Source organism: Scomber japonicus, chromosome 12 (genome assembly GCF_027409825.1).
Source record: "Scomber japonicus isolate fScoJap1 chromosome 12, fScoJap1.pri, whole genome shotgun sequence".
NCBI lineage: Eukaryota > Metazoa > Chordata > Actinopteri > Scombriformes > Scombridae > Scomber > Scomber japonicus.
Genome location: NC_070589.1, coordinates 33,734,500 through 33,754,724, shown reverse-complemented (window position 1 = coordinate 33,754,724; position 20,225 = coordinate 33,734,500). Strand labels below are relative to the sequence as shown.

General features: G+C 38.5%; 2 protein-coding genes across 2 annotated transcripts; both read right to left on the bottom strand.

Moving 5' to 3' along the window:
* Positions 1–1,700: 1,700 nt before the first annotated feature.
* LOC128368687 (immunoglobulin lambda-1 light chain-like) lies at positions 1,701–7,122 on the bottom strand. Its single transcript, XM_053329546.1, has 5 exons — positions 7,080–7,122; positions 6,667–6,987; positions 4,358–4,399; positions 2,525–2,833; positions 1,701–2,008 (listed from the first exon to the last, which is right to left on the bottom strand). The coding sequence occupies exons 1-5, from the start codon at positions 7,120–7,122 to the stop codon at positions 1,785–1,787; spliced, it is 939 nt and encodes a 312-aa protein (XP_053185521.1). The 3' UTR covers positions 1,701–1,784.
* Positions 7,123–11,577: 4,455 nt separating this feature from the next.
* LOC128368695 (immunoglobulin kappa light chain-like) lies at positions 11,578–20,004 on the bottom strand. The gene is made up of 6 exons (XM_053329555.1): positions 19,949–20,004; positions 19,551–19,856; positions 18,487–18,492; positions 14,146–14,190; positions 12,229–12,534; positions 11,578–11,913 (listed from the first exon to the last, which is right to left on the bottom strand). The coding sequence occupies exons 1-6, from the start codon at positions 19,989–19,991 to the stop codon at positions 11,798–11,800; spliced, it is 822 nt and encodes a 273-aa protein (XP_053185530.1). The 5' UTR covers positions 19,992–20,004; the 3' UTR covers positions 11,578–11,797.
* Positions 20,005–20,225: the final 221 nt, after the last annotated feature.

The window sequence follows — 20,225 nt, the reverse complement described above, 5'->3', positions numbered from 1 at the left end:
CATTTTTACTCAAAACGAGATATTCAGGTGCAAATGTCACCATACACTGTCAATAAAAGTAACATTTGGCCTATGATCAATAAAGCCAGCCTTTTGCCTCAACACACTTCAGGGTAAACTCATTTGAACTATATTTGGGTATAAATACAACTTTCCTTGAACATTCTTTCAAAAGCATATTAGTTGACCTATATACACATCTGTTATGTAGATAAACACTGCCTCAATGCTTCTTTTGCACTAATGTTCCTGTCCTTTGAAGCTCTATAGATTTTAATCAGCAACAATCCTATCTCTCTTTCTGCCTTCGACATATAAGAAATTATGTAAATAACACACGCATAAGCATGAACAACAAACTGTACATCTGAATTTGCCTTCCAATATTTCAATAGTGGCTTGCTATACTGATTTCCCAAACTTCATTAACTTGCCTTTTAACACGATATGTATAAACTAAACTAAGCTAAACGTTTACATGCAGCCTCAAAAGACACTTAACTAATCCCTTAACTTTGAAACAAAGCTTCGATAGCTATTGTTCTCATCTGACTGAGTCTTTTTGATTTTTGCCGTAATCTCTGCCGCATACTATCTTTTCATATGATTTGAATCTTTCTGACCCAGTTTAACACATGTTCATGCTGCACATGTCTTATCTACCTTTAACTGGCATTTGTTTTTGCTATCTTTATCTGTTTTGATGCAACAAATAAATACTATGATCTTATGTGGACATACTAAATGTTCTTTAAATGCCTACTCTCAATGTTTGATAAGACTCCAGGTATGAGGTATGAAATCTTTTCTTTGCAGCTTTAATTATTATTATTATAATAATAATGTTCACCACCTCAATCACAATTTTGACCATTTTTATCTTTATCAGTGTAAACTGTATTGGTTAATGTATTAGTGAACACAGTACAGACTGTTGGAGCTGAGCAGACTTCAGGAGTTTGAACGTCTCCCTTTATTTAATTATGTCAGTTTCTCAGCTCTGAGTTTAGGATTTGAGCTGCTTCTCTCACAGATTAATAACACAGATAAGAAGAAGATTGGAAGATTGTAACCGTCATTGTGTTATTAAAGTAAAAAACCACAGTGAACAGTGTGGAGGCTGCTGAGCAGAAACCCACACGGCCCATCTGCTGCAGGAAAGGAAATGTTGATTCGCTGTCAACAGTTTTTTATGAGTCCTTATAACCACAGAGAACAGATTCACACCTGCTGCTGCTGTACGCTTATCAACTTCCCTCCCTCTCATTTGTTATTTCGCTCTTTTCTCTTGTGGTCTGTTAACCTTTCTGAGGGAAATATTTAACTTTCTACTCCACTACATTAGACTTTATTTTAAAATATACTTTACATTTCAGGGTATATCATATCAAAATCAACTCAACACAACTTTTGAAGAAAAAACAAATAATTTCATGAAACACAGACACTGTGTTGTTACAGTTTATTGAGAATATAACAGTTATGAATTAAAAAGACAAATCTAACTTTGCAGAACTCATTAAACACAAAACAATAAACACAATAAAGGTTTGAAAAATACTAAAAACTAAGTAATTTTCCTACAATACAAATCAAAGTTTATAGTATATATGTGTATATATGTATTTATATATTTAGCACAACTGTATCTAACCTGTGCATAAAGAGAAAAAATGTAAAAACAAGCACAACATGTCATAAGTGACATTTATGAAGACTGATCAAAGTGATGAATGAGATGAATTGATGAGATGTGATGGTGAGAAAAGGCGAGCAGGAAACAGTCAGTCAGCATGTGTGCAGTTGGTGGACGGTCCCTTGTTTCTGAGGATCATCAGCAGAGAGAGTCCACAGCAGTACACCAGACTCTTCACTATCAGCACTGTGTACAGCACACAGAACAGCAGCACCTGGTACTGAGACGGGACAGGAGCTGGGAGAACTGGTGGAGCTGGTGAAGATGTTCGAGCTGGTGGAGCTGATTTTGGCAGAATAAAAGTAGAAAGGTCTGAAAGACAAAAAAGACGAAAACACATAATGTCAGTGTCTGCTCCTCCTACAGCATCTCCAGATCAGGAGTTGAAAAAATCTGAGGCTAATTTTTTAAAATCAAATCAAATTTTACTGCATTGTATGACTACTGCAAACATTAATAGTAGAAATACTGATATATTTTGGTCCTTGTCAACAATTTTCCAAAAAACAATTCACATAGAAATAATAAATGCATGAGAGTAAGGAATTAGCCAAAAGGAAAAGACAAAAATACTTTTTTACATTTCGCTCAGCCTCAACTGAAATGTCTTTGAGAAGTTTTGCTTGTAATCACAATTGTTATGAACTCATTCTAATTCATTCAGCAGCTGGTTGAAGTCACTGTTCAGAATAACCAGATTTTTTTTTTTTAAGATTACCAAGTACTTTTGGGAAAACACTTGGGGCTGCACCCCTAGCTCCACCCCTGCTGCAGGTCCAGCTCCTGAAGCTGAATCACTGCTGAACACAGTCACCAGGCCTTCATTACCTTGTACTGATTCGGCCTCCACTGTGCCCCCCTCGTGCTTGACATAGCAACGGTATATATATGCGCTACTCTCTTGTTGATGGAGCAGCAGGATGGAGGCACTGCGTCCCGGCTCTCTGAGCTCCAGCTGTTCAAACTCAGCAGGAATCAGCTCCTCCGCCCAGCCGTTCTTCCTCTTTCTTTTCCAGGTGAACTGGACCAGAGAAGGAGACATGGCTGAGGCCAGACACAGCAGGGAGCTCCTCCCCTCCAGGTGGGCCCTGGATGCTGTTGGGTACACGCTCACCACGGGCTTCACTACCTGCTCATCTGAAGTTTGACAGCAGCAACAAGCAGCACAGACACACATTCACACAGTCAACAGCAGCTTACAGCACTGCACTGCATTCAGTCTGATCCCGGAAACTACATGATCACTAAACTACTCATCAATACACCACAAACATCATCTACTGGACACTGGATCAATAATCATATCAGACTAAAGCATCATGGAAGCTCAATAAATTAGAATATTGTGGAAAACTTAATTTCAGTAATTCAATTTAAAAAGTGAAACTCATATATAGATTCATAACACACGAAGTGAAATATTTCACTTACCCTCCTTGTGGAGGGTGTCAATGACTGTCTTCTGGGCAACTGTCAAGTCAGCAGTCTTCCCTATGATTGTGAAGCCTACTGAACCAGACTGAGAGATCATTTAAAGGCTCAGGAAACCTTTGCAGGTGTTTTGAGTTTTTGATGATTAGAGTGTGACACTGTGAGTCTACATTATTGAAATTTTTCACAATATTCTAATTTTCTGAGATACTGAATTTTGGGTTTTCATTAGCTGTAAGCCATAATCATCAAGATTTAAACAAATAAAGGCTTGAAATATTTCACTTTGTGTGGAATGAGTCCATATAGTATGTTTCACTTTTTAAATTGAATTACGGAAATAAATGAACTTTTCCATGATAGTCTAGTTTAGATGCACCAGTATGTCATATAGAAAGATTCAAACACAATGTACCACTCTTTATCAATATTTAACAACATTAATTACTAATATCATAAAATGTATCAAACTGATTAAAATATTATATTCATATTACATTTATAAATGATAAATTTACCACCACATACTTTACTCTAATAAGACACACAATACATCAATACTTTTAACTACTTTTAAAATAATTTCAGCTTTTATAAAAAACACAATTACAACATGTTCACATATATCAGATCAAATATAAGATATGATATATTTTGTTAATTACATTACAATATGTATTATATTTTTGGGTAAATATTTGACATGTTGATTTAATTTAAATTATTCAATTATATATTTTATCCTTAAATTATTTTGATCATATTCATCTTTTTACCTCCATTTTTAATATATTTTGAACTAAAAACATTTTTATCATTTAACACACAATATATTTCTGACTATTTGCTTCTAAAATGACATTTAGGAACATTTATTAAATGATGTTTCACATCATATATCATCTTGTTTTTAACAAACAGGAGCTGCTGCTGAATCACTGAGATGATTAAATCCTGTTTATTTGTAACATTACTGATATCAGACTTTTTGGCTGGAAACAAACTTTGATGTGATGCATAAATAAAGAATAACTTGTGGTGTGCAGTGAGATTTGAAGCTCTTTTCAGGAGTTATTGATTAGTTTTATGTAAGAATGGCTGAATGAAGAATTCTTTACTAAATATGAAAAAACTAACATGTAAAGCGTGAAGCAGCAGAAACTAAAACTACAAACATATTTTCAACTTGTTCAATAAAACAACTGAAGGAAAATGAAAGTTTAGACTTACCTACAAACAGTTTAGTGCCACGGCCAAAGATATAGTACCACTCTGTGTCTGACACAGTGAAAAAGCGTTGCACAAAAACCTCTCTGCTGCTGAATGTGTCAGCTGAGGTGAAAGAATCCAAATTATGAAGCAGAATCATATTTCATCTCCATGATGTGTTTCTCTAATGTTCATATCAACATGACTGTCTCTTCTTTTGTTGTATTTTTCAGCCTATTAAGGTAGAGAAAGGCGGGATCCTGCTACATTTCTAATCAGCCCAACACATGACACATGTTGTCTGTCACTTTAATAAAATATGATTTTACTACATGGAGATCAGTAGCTGTGAAAACAATAAATAAATCCAGGCTGTGAAATTCAGCCGCTCTGTAGCCTGCAACAGTAAAAAGTGTCATAAAAGTCCTCTGTGATTGTTGATATACAAATCAAAAGTCAAAATACTCCTCCTGACTTGTACTTTATCCTCAGACTGTCATTTGATGTTAGAGTCCTTTAGATTTTGGTCCTTGTTGATAACTTGTGTTTACTGTTGGTAACAGGAAGTGTTATAATAAAACATTCAGTTGAGTGTTGACAGAAAATACTTCGGTGGTAGTTAATACTGTTTTTTATTGTTATTTTAATAGTTATTTAACTGAATTTATTATAGTGTATTAAATACGTTTTTTTTGTTGTCTAGAAAACATTAAGTTGTGTGAGATTCTGTTGTGAATGAAATTTGAAATGGTGGGACGAAAAGGGACAACCCTGTCTTGTACCCCTAAACAGGCTGAAGTGAGAGGACAGCCTTCCATTAGATCATATTTGGGCCCTCTGATTTTTGTACAGGAGTTAAGTCCAGGTAAAAGAGGATTTGGAAAGTCGCCAGAATTAGCGAGAAAGTCGCCAAGTTTGCAACACTGAATAACGAGCGGAGTTTTCCCTTCTGTCGCAAACTGCTGAGGAGCAGTCATTGGCACAGTTATCTATCTCTGATGTGTGCATGAAGGAAATGCATGTAAGTTTGAGATTTATGTAGTTAATGTCGCTTGACAGGTGGACCTTATTTGTCTACCTTACTTTATTACTGTATTTTACCGATCTCCTAGGTAGTTTATCATGTATTACTGCTAATTAGAGGGCAATATTATTGTGTGAATAATAATTTGGCTTGCTTTATTTATCAGTGCTGTTAATCAGTGTATAATTGAAATGTCTACTATCTCCTGCTACAATCATTTTAATATACAGTGTAACTGTAGTAAATAGATATTATTCACTTTGTTATGTTTGGCGGCGAAAAGATCCAATGAGAATTGAGGATCACGGTCTGATGAAGCCAACAGGACCACATCATCTGCAAAAAGCAGTGACCCAATCCTGAGGTCACCAAACCGAAGCCCCTCAATGCCCTGGCTGCGTCTAGAAATCCTGTCCATAAAAATTATGAACAGGATCGGTGACAAAGGGCAGCCCTGGCGGAGTCCAACCCTCACTGGAAACAAGTCTGACTTATTGCCGGCAATGTGCACCAAGCTCTGACACCGGTCATACAGGAAATGGACAACAGGCACCGACCACTTGGTCTGGCCCCTCCCCCTGGACCTGTTTGCCATGGGAGACCCTACCAGGGGCATAAAATCCCCCGACAACTGAGCTCCTGACTTCATTGGGACACACAAACCCCTCCACCACGATAGGGTAGTAGCTCAGAGAGCATCAGTTGTTTATATAAGTGATAATCTGCTGACAGATGTGTAGGAAAGAGGACAAGAAGGCCTTTATTGTGAAAAAGCAGCAGGAAGTGTTTTCATTAACAGCAGATTATTATTGTGAAGGAGGGATGAACTTTATTTCAGCAGCAGCTCAAAGACCATTTTTATCTTCATCTCACACTTTGAACTCTGTCAAACATCTTTTTCTATTTATTATTTTGTCTATTTTTGTTCTTGAATAAATGTTAATAAAACTTTTCATCTCTCCATTATTTGTCTCTTTTATCTGTGTTATATGTGTACTTGTTTGTCTTCATCTTGTTGTATCATTGTGCTTCTGTGTTGCTCCTTTGTCCTCACTGTGTGGAACAACAGGAAACCTGCTGAAATACCCGATCAATAATATCAATTCAATATAATGTTGAAATCTAAATCCTGACACCAACAGACAAACATTTTGTCCTCAGCTCAGTTTGTTTGTGACTCTGGCTGAGATGGAGGTGACATATGTGAACCTGGGCTGTGGTTTACTGCTCTCTTCCTGTTACTAACACTGTTTGACAGCTGGAGGTTTTTGTACAGGCTGCAGGAATCATTTCTCACTGTGGGAACCAAGTTTCTGGCAGCCACAGTAGTAGGTGGCTGAATGTGAGAGTTTAACTGTCTGGATCTGCAACTCCCAATTCCCTTTCTGTTTCTTTACAGCTGAAAAATCATCTTTCTGAGGGTGATTGTAACTTTTATCTACATTACCATTCGTGCTGTCAATATCAAGAATCAGTTTGAATGTTTCTGTGTCTTTCTTCTGGTACCAGTATACATAATCACTGTCACACTGGTCAAGTCCTCGACAGCTGAAGGTGACTGATTGACCAGCTCTCCTGGTCCATGTTAAATCCTCCTGAATCAGCTGTGCCGCCATGGCAACCAGCGCTGTAGAGAAACAGACACACAGATGAAGGTCAGTGAGACAGTGTTTGTTAAAGGTTGAGTTTGTGGGCTCCTGATTGGCTGGAAACACTCACCTGAACACAGACAGCACAGAGCAGCAGCTGGGAGGAAAAGCATTTTGTGAAGTGGTGTTTCCTCTGGTGAACCTGGGGAGAAGTGGCGCTCTGATGCAGCTGAGGCCAAACAAGGACGAGCTGTGAGATCAGACGAGGGCCACGTGGTTTCTAACAGGTCCTCAAACCTCCCATCAGCCACTGCAGCAGACACATAAGGCTGCTGTTTGACAATAGACCTTTTAATAAAAGCAGACTTTAGACTGTTAACCTTTAAGTTCCTCTCCACTTAAAACAAGTTTTTATTCTCAGTACTCTCAGTCTAACTGTGTCTGATAGTTTGGAGTCAATCCTGGTCCACAATGTAATTTATAAAAGTGTGATGTTGAAACTTCAAGCCTCCACTGGATGTTTGAGGAGGTATTAAAGCTTTTTTGAATGGGAAAAAAACACATTAGACACACATTATTAGTTAAAGCAGAATGTTATTTTTATGTTGAAGGGATATTTAAGGGCAGCTCTGTTCTGTGCTGCTGCTCCAGTGTATCAGATGGGTCAAATGCAAAGGACAGGTTTCATTTCAATATATGTGAGTGCTGAGAAATGACAATAAATAACATTTCAGGGAGATTATGTACACTCCACACAGAGAAACCGTGATGGGCCAGCTGGTCTGACACCAGCAGCTTCTTTCTGTGAGGTGACAGTGTGAAGCTGTAACCACTGCAGCAACGTGCATCCGTGGGATTTATTTTATTATTTACACCTGTGCTCTTTCTAATGTGACACGTCAAAATGTTTCATGTGAAAAAGACCAACAGGTTAAGACGCTCACCACAAAACTGTAACATCCACATTTTGATTCCAGCTCCCACCCTTGTCTCTCTGCCCTGTTTCCTGTTTCTCTGCACTTTCAACTGTCACACAAAGAGAAAAATAAAGAAAAAAAAAGAAGCTGTAAAAGAAAAAGGCCTATTAATTATCGGTTTATAGTCACTTTTTCGTACAATGTAAAACCTTTGACACAAAACAGCTTTAGTATATAATACTATATAATATATATATATATATATAATATAAAAAATATATAATATTACAAAATAATAGAAAGACACATTGACAGGAAAAACTATGTAAAATGTATTCTAAATGGTAAAGTGCTGCTACACTTTTAAATTTAAATGGAACAGAATTAAATGAAATATACAAAATATTTACCAGGAATGTGCAAATATTCACACATAATAATAATATTGTTAACTTTTTTCTTAATTAGATCTTTCTGAAAAGAATAATAATTAATAGCACAAGAAACCAAACCAGGTAAAAGTCTCTTTAAGAAGCTCAATGATCAGCTGGGATATATTTAATGTTATTTTAATAAATGTTTGTTCTGCTACCAAGCTTTTCTATCATCTGAACATTCTCACACCATATTTGTAACTCTGAACAGTTTGATCTTTCCCCATGAAAGACCCTCAAAAGTCCTAATGGTATCTTAATATGTTGTCATAGAAGAAAGACAAGGAGTTTGTCTTCTTATCAGCAGACAACAACATCTATTTACAGTTTTAAATGTGCGTCACGGCTATAAATGAGGCTTACATTTCGGTTGTGTGATGGATTTATAACAGACATGGTGATTTCATGGTGACAGACTGCCTCCCTGTGGTCAGTCAGAGGAAACACAAAGGGATCCAGAATGCCATCAGTGGTCACCATGGCAACGTGATGCTTTCCCTCTGATTCTGCTGTCAGCACCACAGTGACATCTAGTGGATAAAATGACTTAATACTGATCTTAAAAGAAAGAAAGTGTTACAGTGAATGCATAACTGTAAAAGCCCTACTATAAACAAATCTTAAAAAAATCCATGTAGCCTATCTATAAAATTAATTTATTATATTGATATTTAATAAGTGTGTGTGTGTGTGTGTGTGTGTGTGTGTGTGTGTGTGTGTGTGTGTAAGCAGCAGTCAGGTGTCCATATGAACAGTGAAAGAGGTTTTCCTCGCTGTAATCATTTCTCCTATTATGGGTCAACTCTTAGTTTTACTTTTCACATGATATATACATACACATATATAAGACGTATATATTCTTTATACACATTTGGAGACATGAAAATTAAACGTTGAAGAGTCTAGTAGTAGTAGAAGCAATGTGTTGTTGCAACCACCAGAGGGCAGCAGTGTAAAGGTTTTATCAGAGCCGTTCATAGAGAGAGCTCAGACATCTCAACAATAGGCGCCATGTTTTCAACATAAGGTCAGATGGTTAGAGTGCAATTAAACGAGGCGGACATGCTATGTCTAAATAAAGTCCTTGTTTTCTCCAGTGACAGACTCATAAATGTCATTATCATTGGCTCACAACATGAAAGGATACCTACAGAAGTACCTCTGTGTGTGTTTACCACAATAACTGTTTAAAAAAGGGTAAAATTACCATCAGTAGACAGTCATCAGTCAGTGTTTACCTTTCTCTTCTTCCACTCCCTATAACAATGTGTTCATAGTTGTTCATTGAAAATAAATGTGTGTGTGTGTGTGTGTGTGTATGTGTGTGTGTGTGTGTGAGTGTGTGAGTGTGTGTACTAAATGTGTGTATGTGCAAATACAAATAAAGTTTTGAAGATCTGCATTTATAGCATGAATTAAAGTTTCTTTAAACATACATGTGATGTTTTAGTTGTTTTGTTAATATATGTCACATATGCTTGCTATGTTTTGGTATTAAAACAATTGACGACAAACGACAAACCAACAGTCATTCTTTAATTTAATCTGGTTCTTGCCATTTTTTACTCAAAACAAGATGTTCAGGAGCAAATGTCACCATACACTGTCAATAAAAGTATCTTGGCCTACGATCAATAAAGCCAGTCTTTTGCCTCAACACACTTCAGGGTAAACTCATTTGAACTATATTCGGGTACAAATACAACTTTCCTTGAACATTCCTTCAAAAGCATATTAGTTGACCTATATACACATCTGTTATGTAGATAAACACTGCCTCAATGCTTCTTTTGCACTAACATTCCTGTCCTTTGAAGCTCTATAGATATTAATCAGCAACAAACCTCTCTCTCTTTCTGCCTTCGATATGTAAGAAATAATGTAAATAACACACGCATAAGCATAAACAACAAACTGTACATCTGAATTTGCCTTCCAATATTTCAATAGTGGCTTGATATACTGATTTCCCAAACTTCATTAACTTGCCTTTTAACACTATATGTATAAACTAAACTAAGCTACATGCAGCCTCAAAAGACACTTAACTAATCCCTAAACTTTGAAACAAAGCTTTGATAGCTATTGTTCTCATCTGACTGAGTCTTTTTGCCATAATCTCTGCCGCATACTCTCTTTTCATATGATTTGAATCTTTCTGACCCAGTTTGCCACATGTTCATGCTGCACGTGTCTTATCTACCTGACACTGGCATTTGTTTTTGCTATCTTTATCTGTTTTGATGCAACAAATAAATACCCTGACCCTAACCCTATATGGACATGCAAAGTGTTCTTTAACGCCTACTCTTAATGTTTGATAAGACTCCAGGTATGAGGTACGAAATCTTCTCTTTGCAGCTTTAATTATTATTATCATTATGTTCACCACCTCAGTCACAATTTTGACCATTTTTATATCATTATTTTATTATTATTAGTGAACACAGTACAGTCTGTGGGAGCTGAGCAGACTGCAGGTGTTTGAACATCTCCCTTTATTTAATTATGTCAGTTTCTCAGCTCTGAGTTTAGGATTTGAGCTGCTTCTCTCACAGATTAAAAACACATATTAAAACTGAGACAGCAAGCACTGAGTTCATACTGAAGTTCCTGGAACGATTCTTTACGCAGAGTGGATGGTTGTAACCGTCATTGTGTTATTAAAGTGAAAAACCACAGTGAACAGTGTGGAGGCTGCTGAGCAGAAACCCACACGGCCCGTCTGCTGCAGGAAAGGAAATGTTGATTCGCTGTCAACAGTTTTTTTATGAATCTTAATAACCGCAGAGAACAGATTCGCACCTGCTGCTGTACACTCATCAACTTCCCTCTCTCTCTCTCTCTCTCATTTTTTTATTTGGCTCTTTTCTCTTGTGGTCTGTTAACCTTTATGAGGGAAATATTTGACTTTCTACTCCACTACATTAGGTTTTATTTTAAAATATATTCATAATTTTTAGGTATATCGTATCAAAATCAATACAGAGACACAACGTCTGAAGAAAAAAATAGCAAAACCAAAGAATTTCATGAAACACAGACACTGTGTTGTTACAGTTTATTGAAAATATTACAGTTATGAATTAAAAAGACAAATCTAACTTTGCAGAATTCATTAAACACAAAACAATAAACACAATAAAGATTTGAAAATACTAAAAAAAACTGAGTTATATTTTCTACATTTATTATTATATTTCCTACAATACAAATCAAAGTTTATAGTTGGAAACAAAACAAACCAAATCTATAAAAAGTAACTGTTAAGATTTGATTTGTAAATATATATGAGTATATATGTATTTATATATTTAGCACAACTGTATCTAACTTGTGCATGAAGAGAGAAAATGTAAAAACAAGCACAACACGTCATAAGTGACATTTATGAAGACTGATCAAAGTGATGAATGAGATGAATTGATGAGATGTGATGGTGAGAAAAGGCGAGCAGGAAACAGTCAGTCAGCATATGTGCAGTTGGTGGACGGTCCCTAGTTTCTGAGGATCATCAGCAGAGAGAGTCCACAGCAGTACACCAGACTCTTCACTATCAGCACTGTGTACAGCACACAGAGCAGCAGCACCCTGCACTGAAACTGGAAGAGCACTGACACACACACACACACACACACACACACACACACACACACACACACACACACACACACACACACACACACACACACACACACACACACACACACACACACACACACACACACACACACACACACACAAATTTCAGTCGGTTCAACTGTGGACATTTCATCACAATATCGTCACATTTTCTTCACTATAAGTTGGAGCTGGTAGAGAAAAAAAGTGAAAACCAAATGTCAGCACTCTGCTCCTCTGCTCTCTCTGACAGCGTCTCCAGATGAAGCTGAATAACTGCTGAACCCAGTCACCAAGCCTTCATTACCTTCTGTTTGGGCCTCAAATGTGCCCCCCTCGTGCTTGACGTAGCAGCGATATTTACATGTGCTGTTCTCTTGCTGATGGAGCAGCAGGATGGAGGCGCTGCGTCCCGACTCTCTGAGCTCCAGCTGCTCAAACTTAGCAGGGGTCAGATCCTCCAGCTGGCCGTTCGTCTTCTGTCTTTTCCAGGAGAACTGGACCAGAGGAGGAGACATGCCTGAGGCCAGACACAGCAGGGACCTCTTCCCCTCCAGGTGGGCTCTGGATGCTGCTGGGTACACGCTCACCACGGGGTTCACTACCTGCCCATCTGAAGTTTGACAGCAGCAACAAGCAGCACAGACACACATTCACACAGTCAACAGCAGCTTACAGCACTGCACTGCATTCAGTCTGATCCTGGAAACTACATGATCATTAAACTACTCATCAATACACCACAAACATCATCTACTGGACACTGGATCAATAATCATATCAGACTAAAGCATCATGGAAGCTCATCATATGTCATATAGAAAGATTCAAACACAATGTACCACTCTTTATCAATATTTAACTACATTCATTACTAATATCATAAAATGTGTCAAACTGAACATATATCATGACATAACAGCCTCATAGAAAATACATTTGTTCATTATTATAATGTTTTATATCAAATATATTTACCACCATATTGATTATTAAGTTTAAAGAGAATCAATAAATCAATAATTTCATTTATTTCATAAAACAGTTTTAGGTTTTATATAAAACACAATCACCACAACATGTAGAGAAATGTCAAATATAATATAATGTAACATAATATAATATGATGACATTTGTCTTTCTTAAATTAAAAATATAGTTTTATTACTTGGTTCAAATATATTATATTCATATTACATTTATAAATGATTATAGTGTTTTATATGAAGTATATTTACCACCATATACTTTACTCTAATCAGACACACAATACATCAATACTTTTAACTACTTTTTAAATAGTTTCAGCTTTTATATAAAACACAATTACAACATGTTCACATATATCAGATCAAATATAAGATATGATATATTTTGTTAATAAAATTAAAATATGAATCTAATGTCTTATACTCTCTACTATATACATTATAAAACTGTCATATTTGACATTTGAAACAATTTGATTTATATTAAATGTGGTTTTAGATATGCAATTATACATTTTGTCTTATAAATTATATTTGTTGTAATAACATATTGATATATTTTCACATTTCATGTTATCGGATATAATCTATATTATATTTTCGGCTATATACTTTATAAAATATTTTGATACACATCACACTGATTTAAGTTTAAGATATACAATAATATATTTTATCCTTAAATTATATTTATCATAATAACATATTCATATCTTTTTACCTTCATGCATTAATATATTTTCTACTAATAAACATATTTATCATCATAAAAACACAATTATCATGAGATACATTTTAACATTTACAAATATATACTGTATATTTAACACACAATATATTTCTGACTATTTGCTTCTAAAATGACATTTAGGAACATTTATTAAATGATGTTTCACATCATATATCATCTTGTTTTTAACAAACAGGAGCTGCTGCTGAATCACTGAGATGATTAAATCCTGTTTATTTGTAACATTACTGATATCAGACTTTTTGGCTGGAAACAAACTTTGATGTGATGCATAAATAAAGAGTAACTTGTGGTGTGCAGTGAGATTTGAAGCTCTTTTCAGGAGTTATTGATTAGTTTGATGTAAGAATGGCTGCAGAAAGAATTCTCTACTAAATATGAAAAAACTAACATGTAAAGCCTGAAGCAGCAGAAACTAAAACTACAAACACATTTTCAACTTGTTCAATAAAACAACTGAAGGGAAATGAAAGTTTAGACTTACCTACAAACAGTTTAGTGCCAGAGCCAAAGATCTCGTATTCGTATCCTCCTGACACAGTGAAAAAGCGTCGTACAAAAACCTCTCTGCTGCTGAATGTGTCAGCTGAGGTGAAATAATCCAAATTATGAAGGAGTATCATATTTCATCTCCATGATGTGTTTCTCTAATGTTCATATCAACATGACTGTCTCTTCTTTTGTTGTATTTTTCTTGATTTCAGCCTATTAAGGTAGAGAGAGACAGGATCCTGCTACATTTCTAATCAGTCCAACACATGACACATGTTGAGTGTTGACAGGAAAGACTTATCGACCACTGGGGGCAGCAAACACATCTCCTCACTGTCATGAATGAATTTTATTTATAGCACCTTTCACACAAAGAATGCAGCTCAAAAGGGTTTTACAATTCAGAAGCAAGTTTAAAAGCATACACATACACAAGGAGGAGAGAAGAACAATAAGTGTTACTGTATAAGAAATAATGTTTCTTTGTCAAGAGGAAGGAGCATATAAACAAAGTAATTCAATAAAAATCACATTGTACCTTCAAAATAAACTACGACAGCGTATTGGGGTCACTGTAGGTTAAAAAAAAAAAAAAAAAAAGTGGAGCCGTGGGAGGGGGGGGGGGGGGGGGGGTAGTAATATTCCAAGAAAATACTCCTGAGATTAAAGTAAAAAATCTTCACGATAGATAGATCTCTCTAGGGATGTGGAATGTGACCTTGTTGGTGATCTGGTGCTAGTGCAAGAGCTGGAGCGGTACCAACTACATTTGTTTGGACTGACCTCTACGGGGTCACCCGTTGGCAAGATTTGGCAGCAGGTAAGATAATGCCAGTAGCACTCATGGACATGAGGTTGACCAAGCTGGAAGTTATGGGGTCTCCTGACAGGATCGAAGCCCAAGGACGCCACAGGGAAACAGGCGATATTTAAGGTCAGGGACAGAAGGCTGGTGCATTTACCAGGGAAGACACAAGGAGGGGAGGTCAAAAGTAAGCGGGGTCAAAAAAGGGAATCAGTCTGTGAATAAATGCTGGAAGGTCTGGCATGAAGCAATTGTAATTGCAAATGACGATCTGGCCAAGAGTGAATGGACAACAGGAGTATATATGGGGGCCAAGAGGATTAGGGAATTGGACCACAGGGAGCTCAGGCGCCGGGGTGGCTTAGTGCGAGGAGAGGCAGAGTCCGAGGCAGGCTGCTCGTCAGCAGAGGCAGAGTCCGAGGCACAGGCCGGAGTCTGGGGTTGCTGTGCACCAGCAGGGACAGGAGCAAGGGGTTGCTGCATGCCAGCAGGAACCGGGGGTTACCGCACGCCAGCAGCAACTGGAGATGGTTGCACTTCTGTCAGGAACAGACGTGGCAGGGCCTGCAGCACTGGCTGGCCAACCATGCAGCGAGGCGGCTGAGGCTCAGGCTGGGGCTTGACCTGGTAGCGTGGTATCTGGGGCTGAAGCATTGGCTGAGGCTTGATCGGGTAGTGAGGCAGCTGGGGCCTGGCTCTGGTCCCCCTCATTAGGCTCCTCCCCAAGTCAGGCGGGTTCCCCAGAACGGATTCTTGTCCACTGGGTCCATAATTGGTCTTCTGTCTAGGTAGCCCACTCGTGTGAGGTTTTGCGCTGGGTCCGTGGCTGGCCAGATCGTACTGTAACGGGTAGAGGTGGTAGGACCCAATTGCAGCACAGAACACCAGTGAGCAGTTTGATGTTTATATAGTCCACAAAGTAACTGAACAGGTATAGACAGAATGTGTAGGGCAACAGGCAGGGCTCAGGGTCACCAAAGAGTTGGCAGCAGGTAATATAATCGAAATCGGAGGACGCCACACAGCCACAGGCAGACAGGAACAGGCGATACTCAAGGTCTGGGACAGAAGGCTGGTACGTTTACTGAGGAAGACACGAGGAGAGGAGGTCAAAAGTAAGCAGGGTCGAAACCAGGGAATCAGTCCGTGAAGGAATGTCAGGAAGGTCAGGAATGAAGCAAATGCAAATGCAATCTGGCCAAGAGTAAGTGGACAACAGGAGTATATATACTGGCTTGATTACAGATGGGGTGCAGCTGAGAGTCCAGGTGAACAGAGTTAACTGATGAGGTGGATGTGGCTGATTAGTAGGAGTAGAGCAGGGGTGTGGTGAATGGAAATTTACCAGCAGCAGGAGAAGAACAGAACAGACTGTGACAACTACAAAATAAAATCAGAAGAAATTTGAGTTGGTGATGTAATGCCTGTTTGTTGTCATGTCAACTGCCAAGTGTGAAGAAGTCCTGCATGTCAAGGCATGTCACCTTACTGATAGCATACTGGAAGCACCTGCTGCGGGGGTGAGTCTGTGTAATAGTAATTTCAACTCCTTTGTAAAATACCCAACCTCCCACCTTCTCACCGAGATATCAGACTTTTAAATGTAATTGTAAATTCAGTTCCTTTGCATTTCTACTACCTGAGACACCCATTCAAACCCTTGTGTATTTTAAATTATGTTGTCTAGACCTCTTAATTTCACACTCCAGGGGGTCGGTGCCGATACCTGCGAAAGACAAAAGAGTGTGGAATAACACCATAGGTAAGAGGCCAACCCCACAGCAAACAAAGGATGTTAAACACACCCCAGAGGTGGGCCTTTCCCTCAGGTATAAATGTTCATGTTTCCCCATGCTCGGGGTCCTTTTTCATTCAGAAACCGCTCGCATGTTTTGTTGATTGACCTTTTCTTTGCAAAGAAAATAAAACCTTGTCGGCCGACGGAAGTCTCTATTTCATTCTTCACCAAGAGCACAGAATTTCCACGACAGTCTGCCTATAGGGATGAGGTGGAGCAGCTGACAGCATGGTGCAGGGGAAACAACCTGCTCCTTAACACCGCAAAGACCAAGGAGCTCATAATAGACTAGAGGAGAAAGAAAACAGGCACTCCACCATTAACCATCAGCGGGGACTGTGTGGAGAGGGTGGCAGACTTCCGCTTCCTGGGTGTCCATATTGGGGAGGGCCTGACCTGGACCGCCAACACCTCCGAGCTGCTGAAAATGGCTCAGCAGAGACTTTACTTCCTGAGAATACTCAGGAAAAATAACATCACACAGAAACTGCTGGTGTCCTTCTACCGAGCCTCCATTGAAAGCATACTAACATATTGCATCTGTGTATGGTTCACCAGCTGCACATTGGCTCAGAGGAAAGTACTTCAGAGGGTCATCAACATGGCCCAAAGGATCGCTGGCTGCCCTCTCGTCACACTTTAAGAACTACAGAGTTCCCGTTGCATCAAAAAAGTTCAGAACATAATAAAGGACTCTTCTCACCCTGGACACTCTCTGTTTGAACTGTTGCCATCAGGCAGACGATTCAGATCAGTTAAGACAAGGACAAACAGATTCAAACACAGCTTTTATCCTATAGCGATTACTACACTCAATACTGCTAATTAATTACTGACTGTGAAATAGGGATGTGCAATGACAAAATGTAACCTTTTGTGGGTATACTTTGGCTGTTTTTATTTACAGTACTTATTATCTTTTATTTTATTTTTTATTTGTTTTAATTTATTTAATTTATGAATGATGCACTTTAAAAATGTTGTTGTACTGGTGACAATGACAATAAAGGATCTATTCTATTCTAGTCTAATTGATGGCAGGTTACTGAGGAGCGTTCAGTATTATTCACGTCTTCAAAAGCACCATGGGTTTTGTTAAACTTGAGATTTGCTTTGAATGAATTACCTCAAAACTCAGTGGCCATATGCTATTGTTTGGCTAATGTTATATGTTGTGAATGTAGGTTTACATTATTGATCAAAGTCAAAGTGCTTTTATTGCCACACAACAATTCAATTCGGTGGAATTTTTTTGGTAGATCAGCTAGTAACAAACAGTTAACACAAATACAGTACAGGCTACACAGCACCAACAACAGCAATGAAGAGGTCCAAGTTAAATAGTGTTAGTGACTGGGTGGTATGGGTGGCAGTCCGTGAGTGTTTATAATTCTGGCAGATAGAAAAAGATAATGTCAAATAATGGTAATTTGACTGTTATTGTTGAGTGACTTTTAAACCCTGTAGTTTAAGTTGTTTTGTTTATAAAATGTCTTTCTCTCACTGTTTCAGAGAGAGCATGTAGATGACCTCAAAAAATATGAAGAACTGACATCAAGAAAGAGAAAAAGGGCTTCCCACCACCTCCACCATTAGGGAGACCACACTGGTGAACACCAGGACTGTGTCTCAGAGGTCCATTGACAAAGCTATCCTGAAATATGTGGTCCAAGAGCTCCAGCCATTCTCTGTCATTGAACAACGACTATTTCAAGATTTTGTGAAGGAACTGTAGCCTAATGCAAGAATTATGTCACAGCTGACCCTGTGCTCCGTGATGCCGTTGATGATGCCTCTATGGGAATGAAGAAGGCGGTGACTGAGGCCATGATGGGAGTGGACCATAACACCATCACTACTGACTGCTGATCTGTCAGAAGGCGGAGCTTTATTGGTGTTACTGGACATTGGATTGATCCCACCAGTCTCAAAAGATGCTCAACCAGCTTTAGCCTGTAAACAACTGAGAGGTTCGTACACATTTGATGTTTTGGCAAGCGCCCTGAATGACATCCACAGATTGAGGTTTGGGGGAAGATTGTGCAAATAACAACCGACAACGGCACCAACTTCATAAAAGCATTCCAAGTTTTTGAAGATGAGAACAGCAATGATGTGGGAAGTGATGGTGATCCTGGTAGTGCATCTGAACCAGGAGAGGATGAAGAGGATCAAGAGGGGGATTAAGAAGTGGAGTGCTGATGTGTCGGCACTTCTGAATGAAGACGATGGTTTAGAGTTCCAGCTCCCACAGCACCAGCGCTGTGCTTGTCACGTGCTCGACCTAATAGCTACAGTTGATGCCATGAAAGCAACATCCAAGAACAAGAAAGTGTACCTTTCAACATTTGGCAAGTGTAATGTACTTTGGAACAAATGTGGAAGGTCCACCCTTGCAAAGGAAACTGTTCAAGATATAAATTTGTCTCAGGACCGGTAAAAGAGTTTTCTAATGTAATTTTGTTTTATTATATGTAAAAATGTTTTCCAAAATGTTAATTTGTCTCAAACTTTGTAAAAGTGTTTCACATTTTGTAATATTGTTTTGCACTTCCCGGCCACCGTACTCACCGTGCAAATGTACAATATAATGTTGAAATTTAAATCCTGACACCAACAGACAAACATTTTGTCCTCAGTTCAGTTTGTTTGTGACTCTGGCTGAGATGGAGGTGAAATATGTGAACCTGGGCTGTGGTTTACTGCTCTCTTCCTGTCACTAACACTGTTTGACAGCTGGAGGTTTTTGTACAGGCTGCAGGGATCATTTCTCACTGTGGCGACCTTTTATCACAGCTACAGTAGTAGGTTGCTGAATGTGAGAGTTTAACTGTCTGGATCTGCAACTCACAGCCTTTCTGTTTATTGAGAGCTGAGAAATCATCTTTCTGAGGGTGATTGTAACCTTTATATAATTCACCATTATTCCTGTTAATATCAAGAATCGCTTTGAATGTTTCTTTGTCTTTCTTCTGGTACCAGAATACATAATCACTGTCACACTGGTCAGTTCCTCGACAGCTGAAGGAAACTGTTTGACCAGCTCTCCTGGTCAATGTTAAATCATCCTGAATCAGCTGTGCTGCCATGGCAACCAGCGCTGTAGAGAAACAGACACACAGATGAAGGTCAGTGAGACAGTGTTTGTTAAAGGTTGAGTTTGTGGGCTCCTGATTGGCTGGAAACACTCACCTGAACACAGACAGCACAGAGCAGCAGCTGGGAGGAAAAGCATTTTGTTCAGTGGTGTTTCCTCTGGTGAACCTGGGGAGAAGTGGCGCTCTGATGCAGCTGAGGCCAAACAAGGACGAGCTGTGAGATCAGATGAGGGCCACGTGGTTTCTAACAGGTCCCCAAAACCTCCCATCAGCCTCTGCAGCAGAACCACAAGGCTGCTGTATGACAATAGACCTTTTAATAAAAGCAGACTTTAGACTGTTAACCTTTAAGTTCCTCTCCACTTAAAACA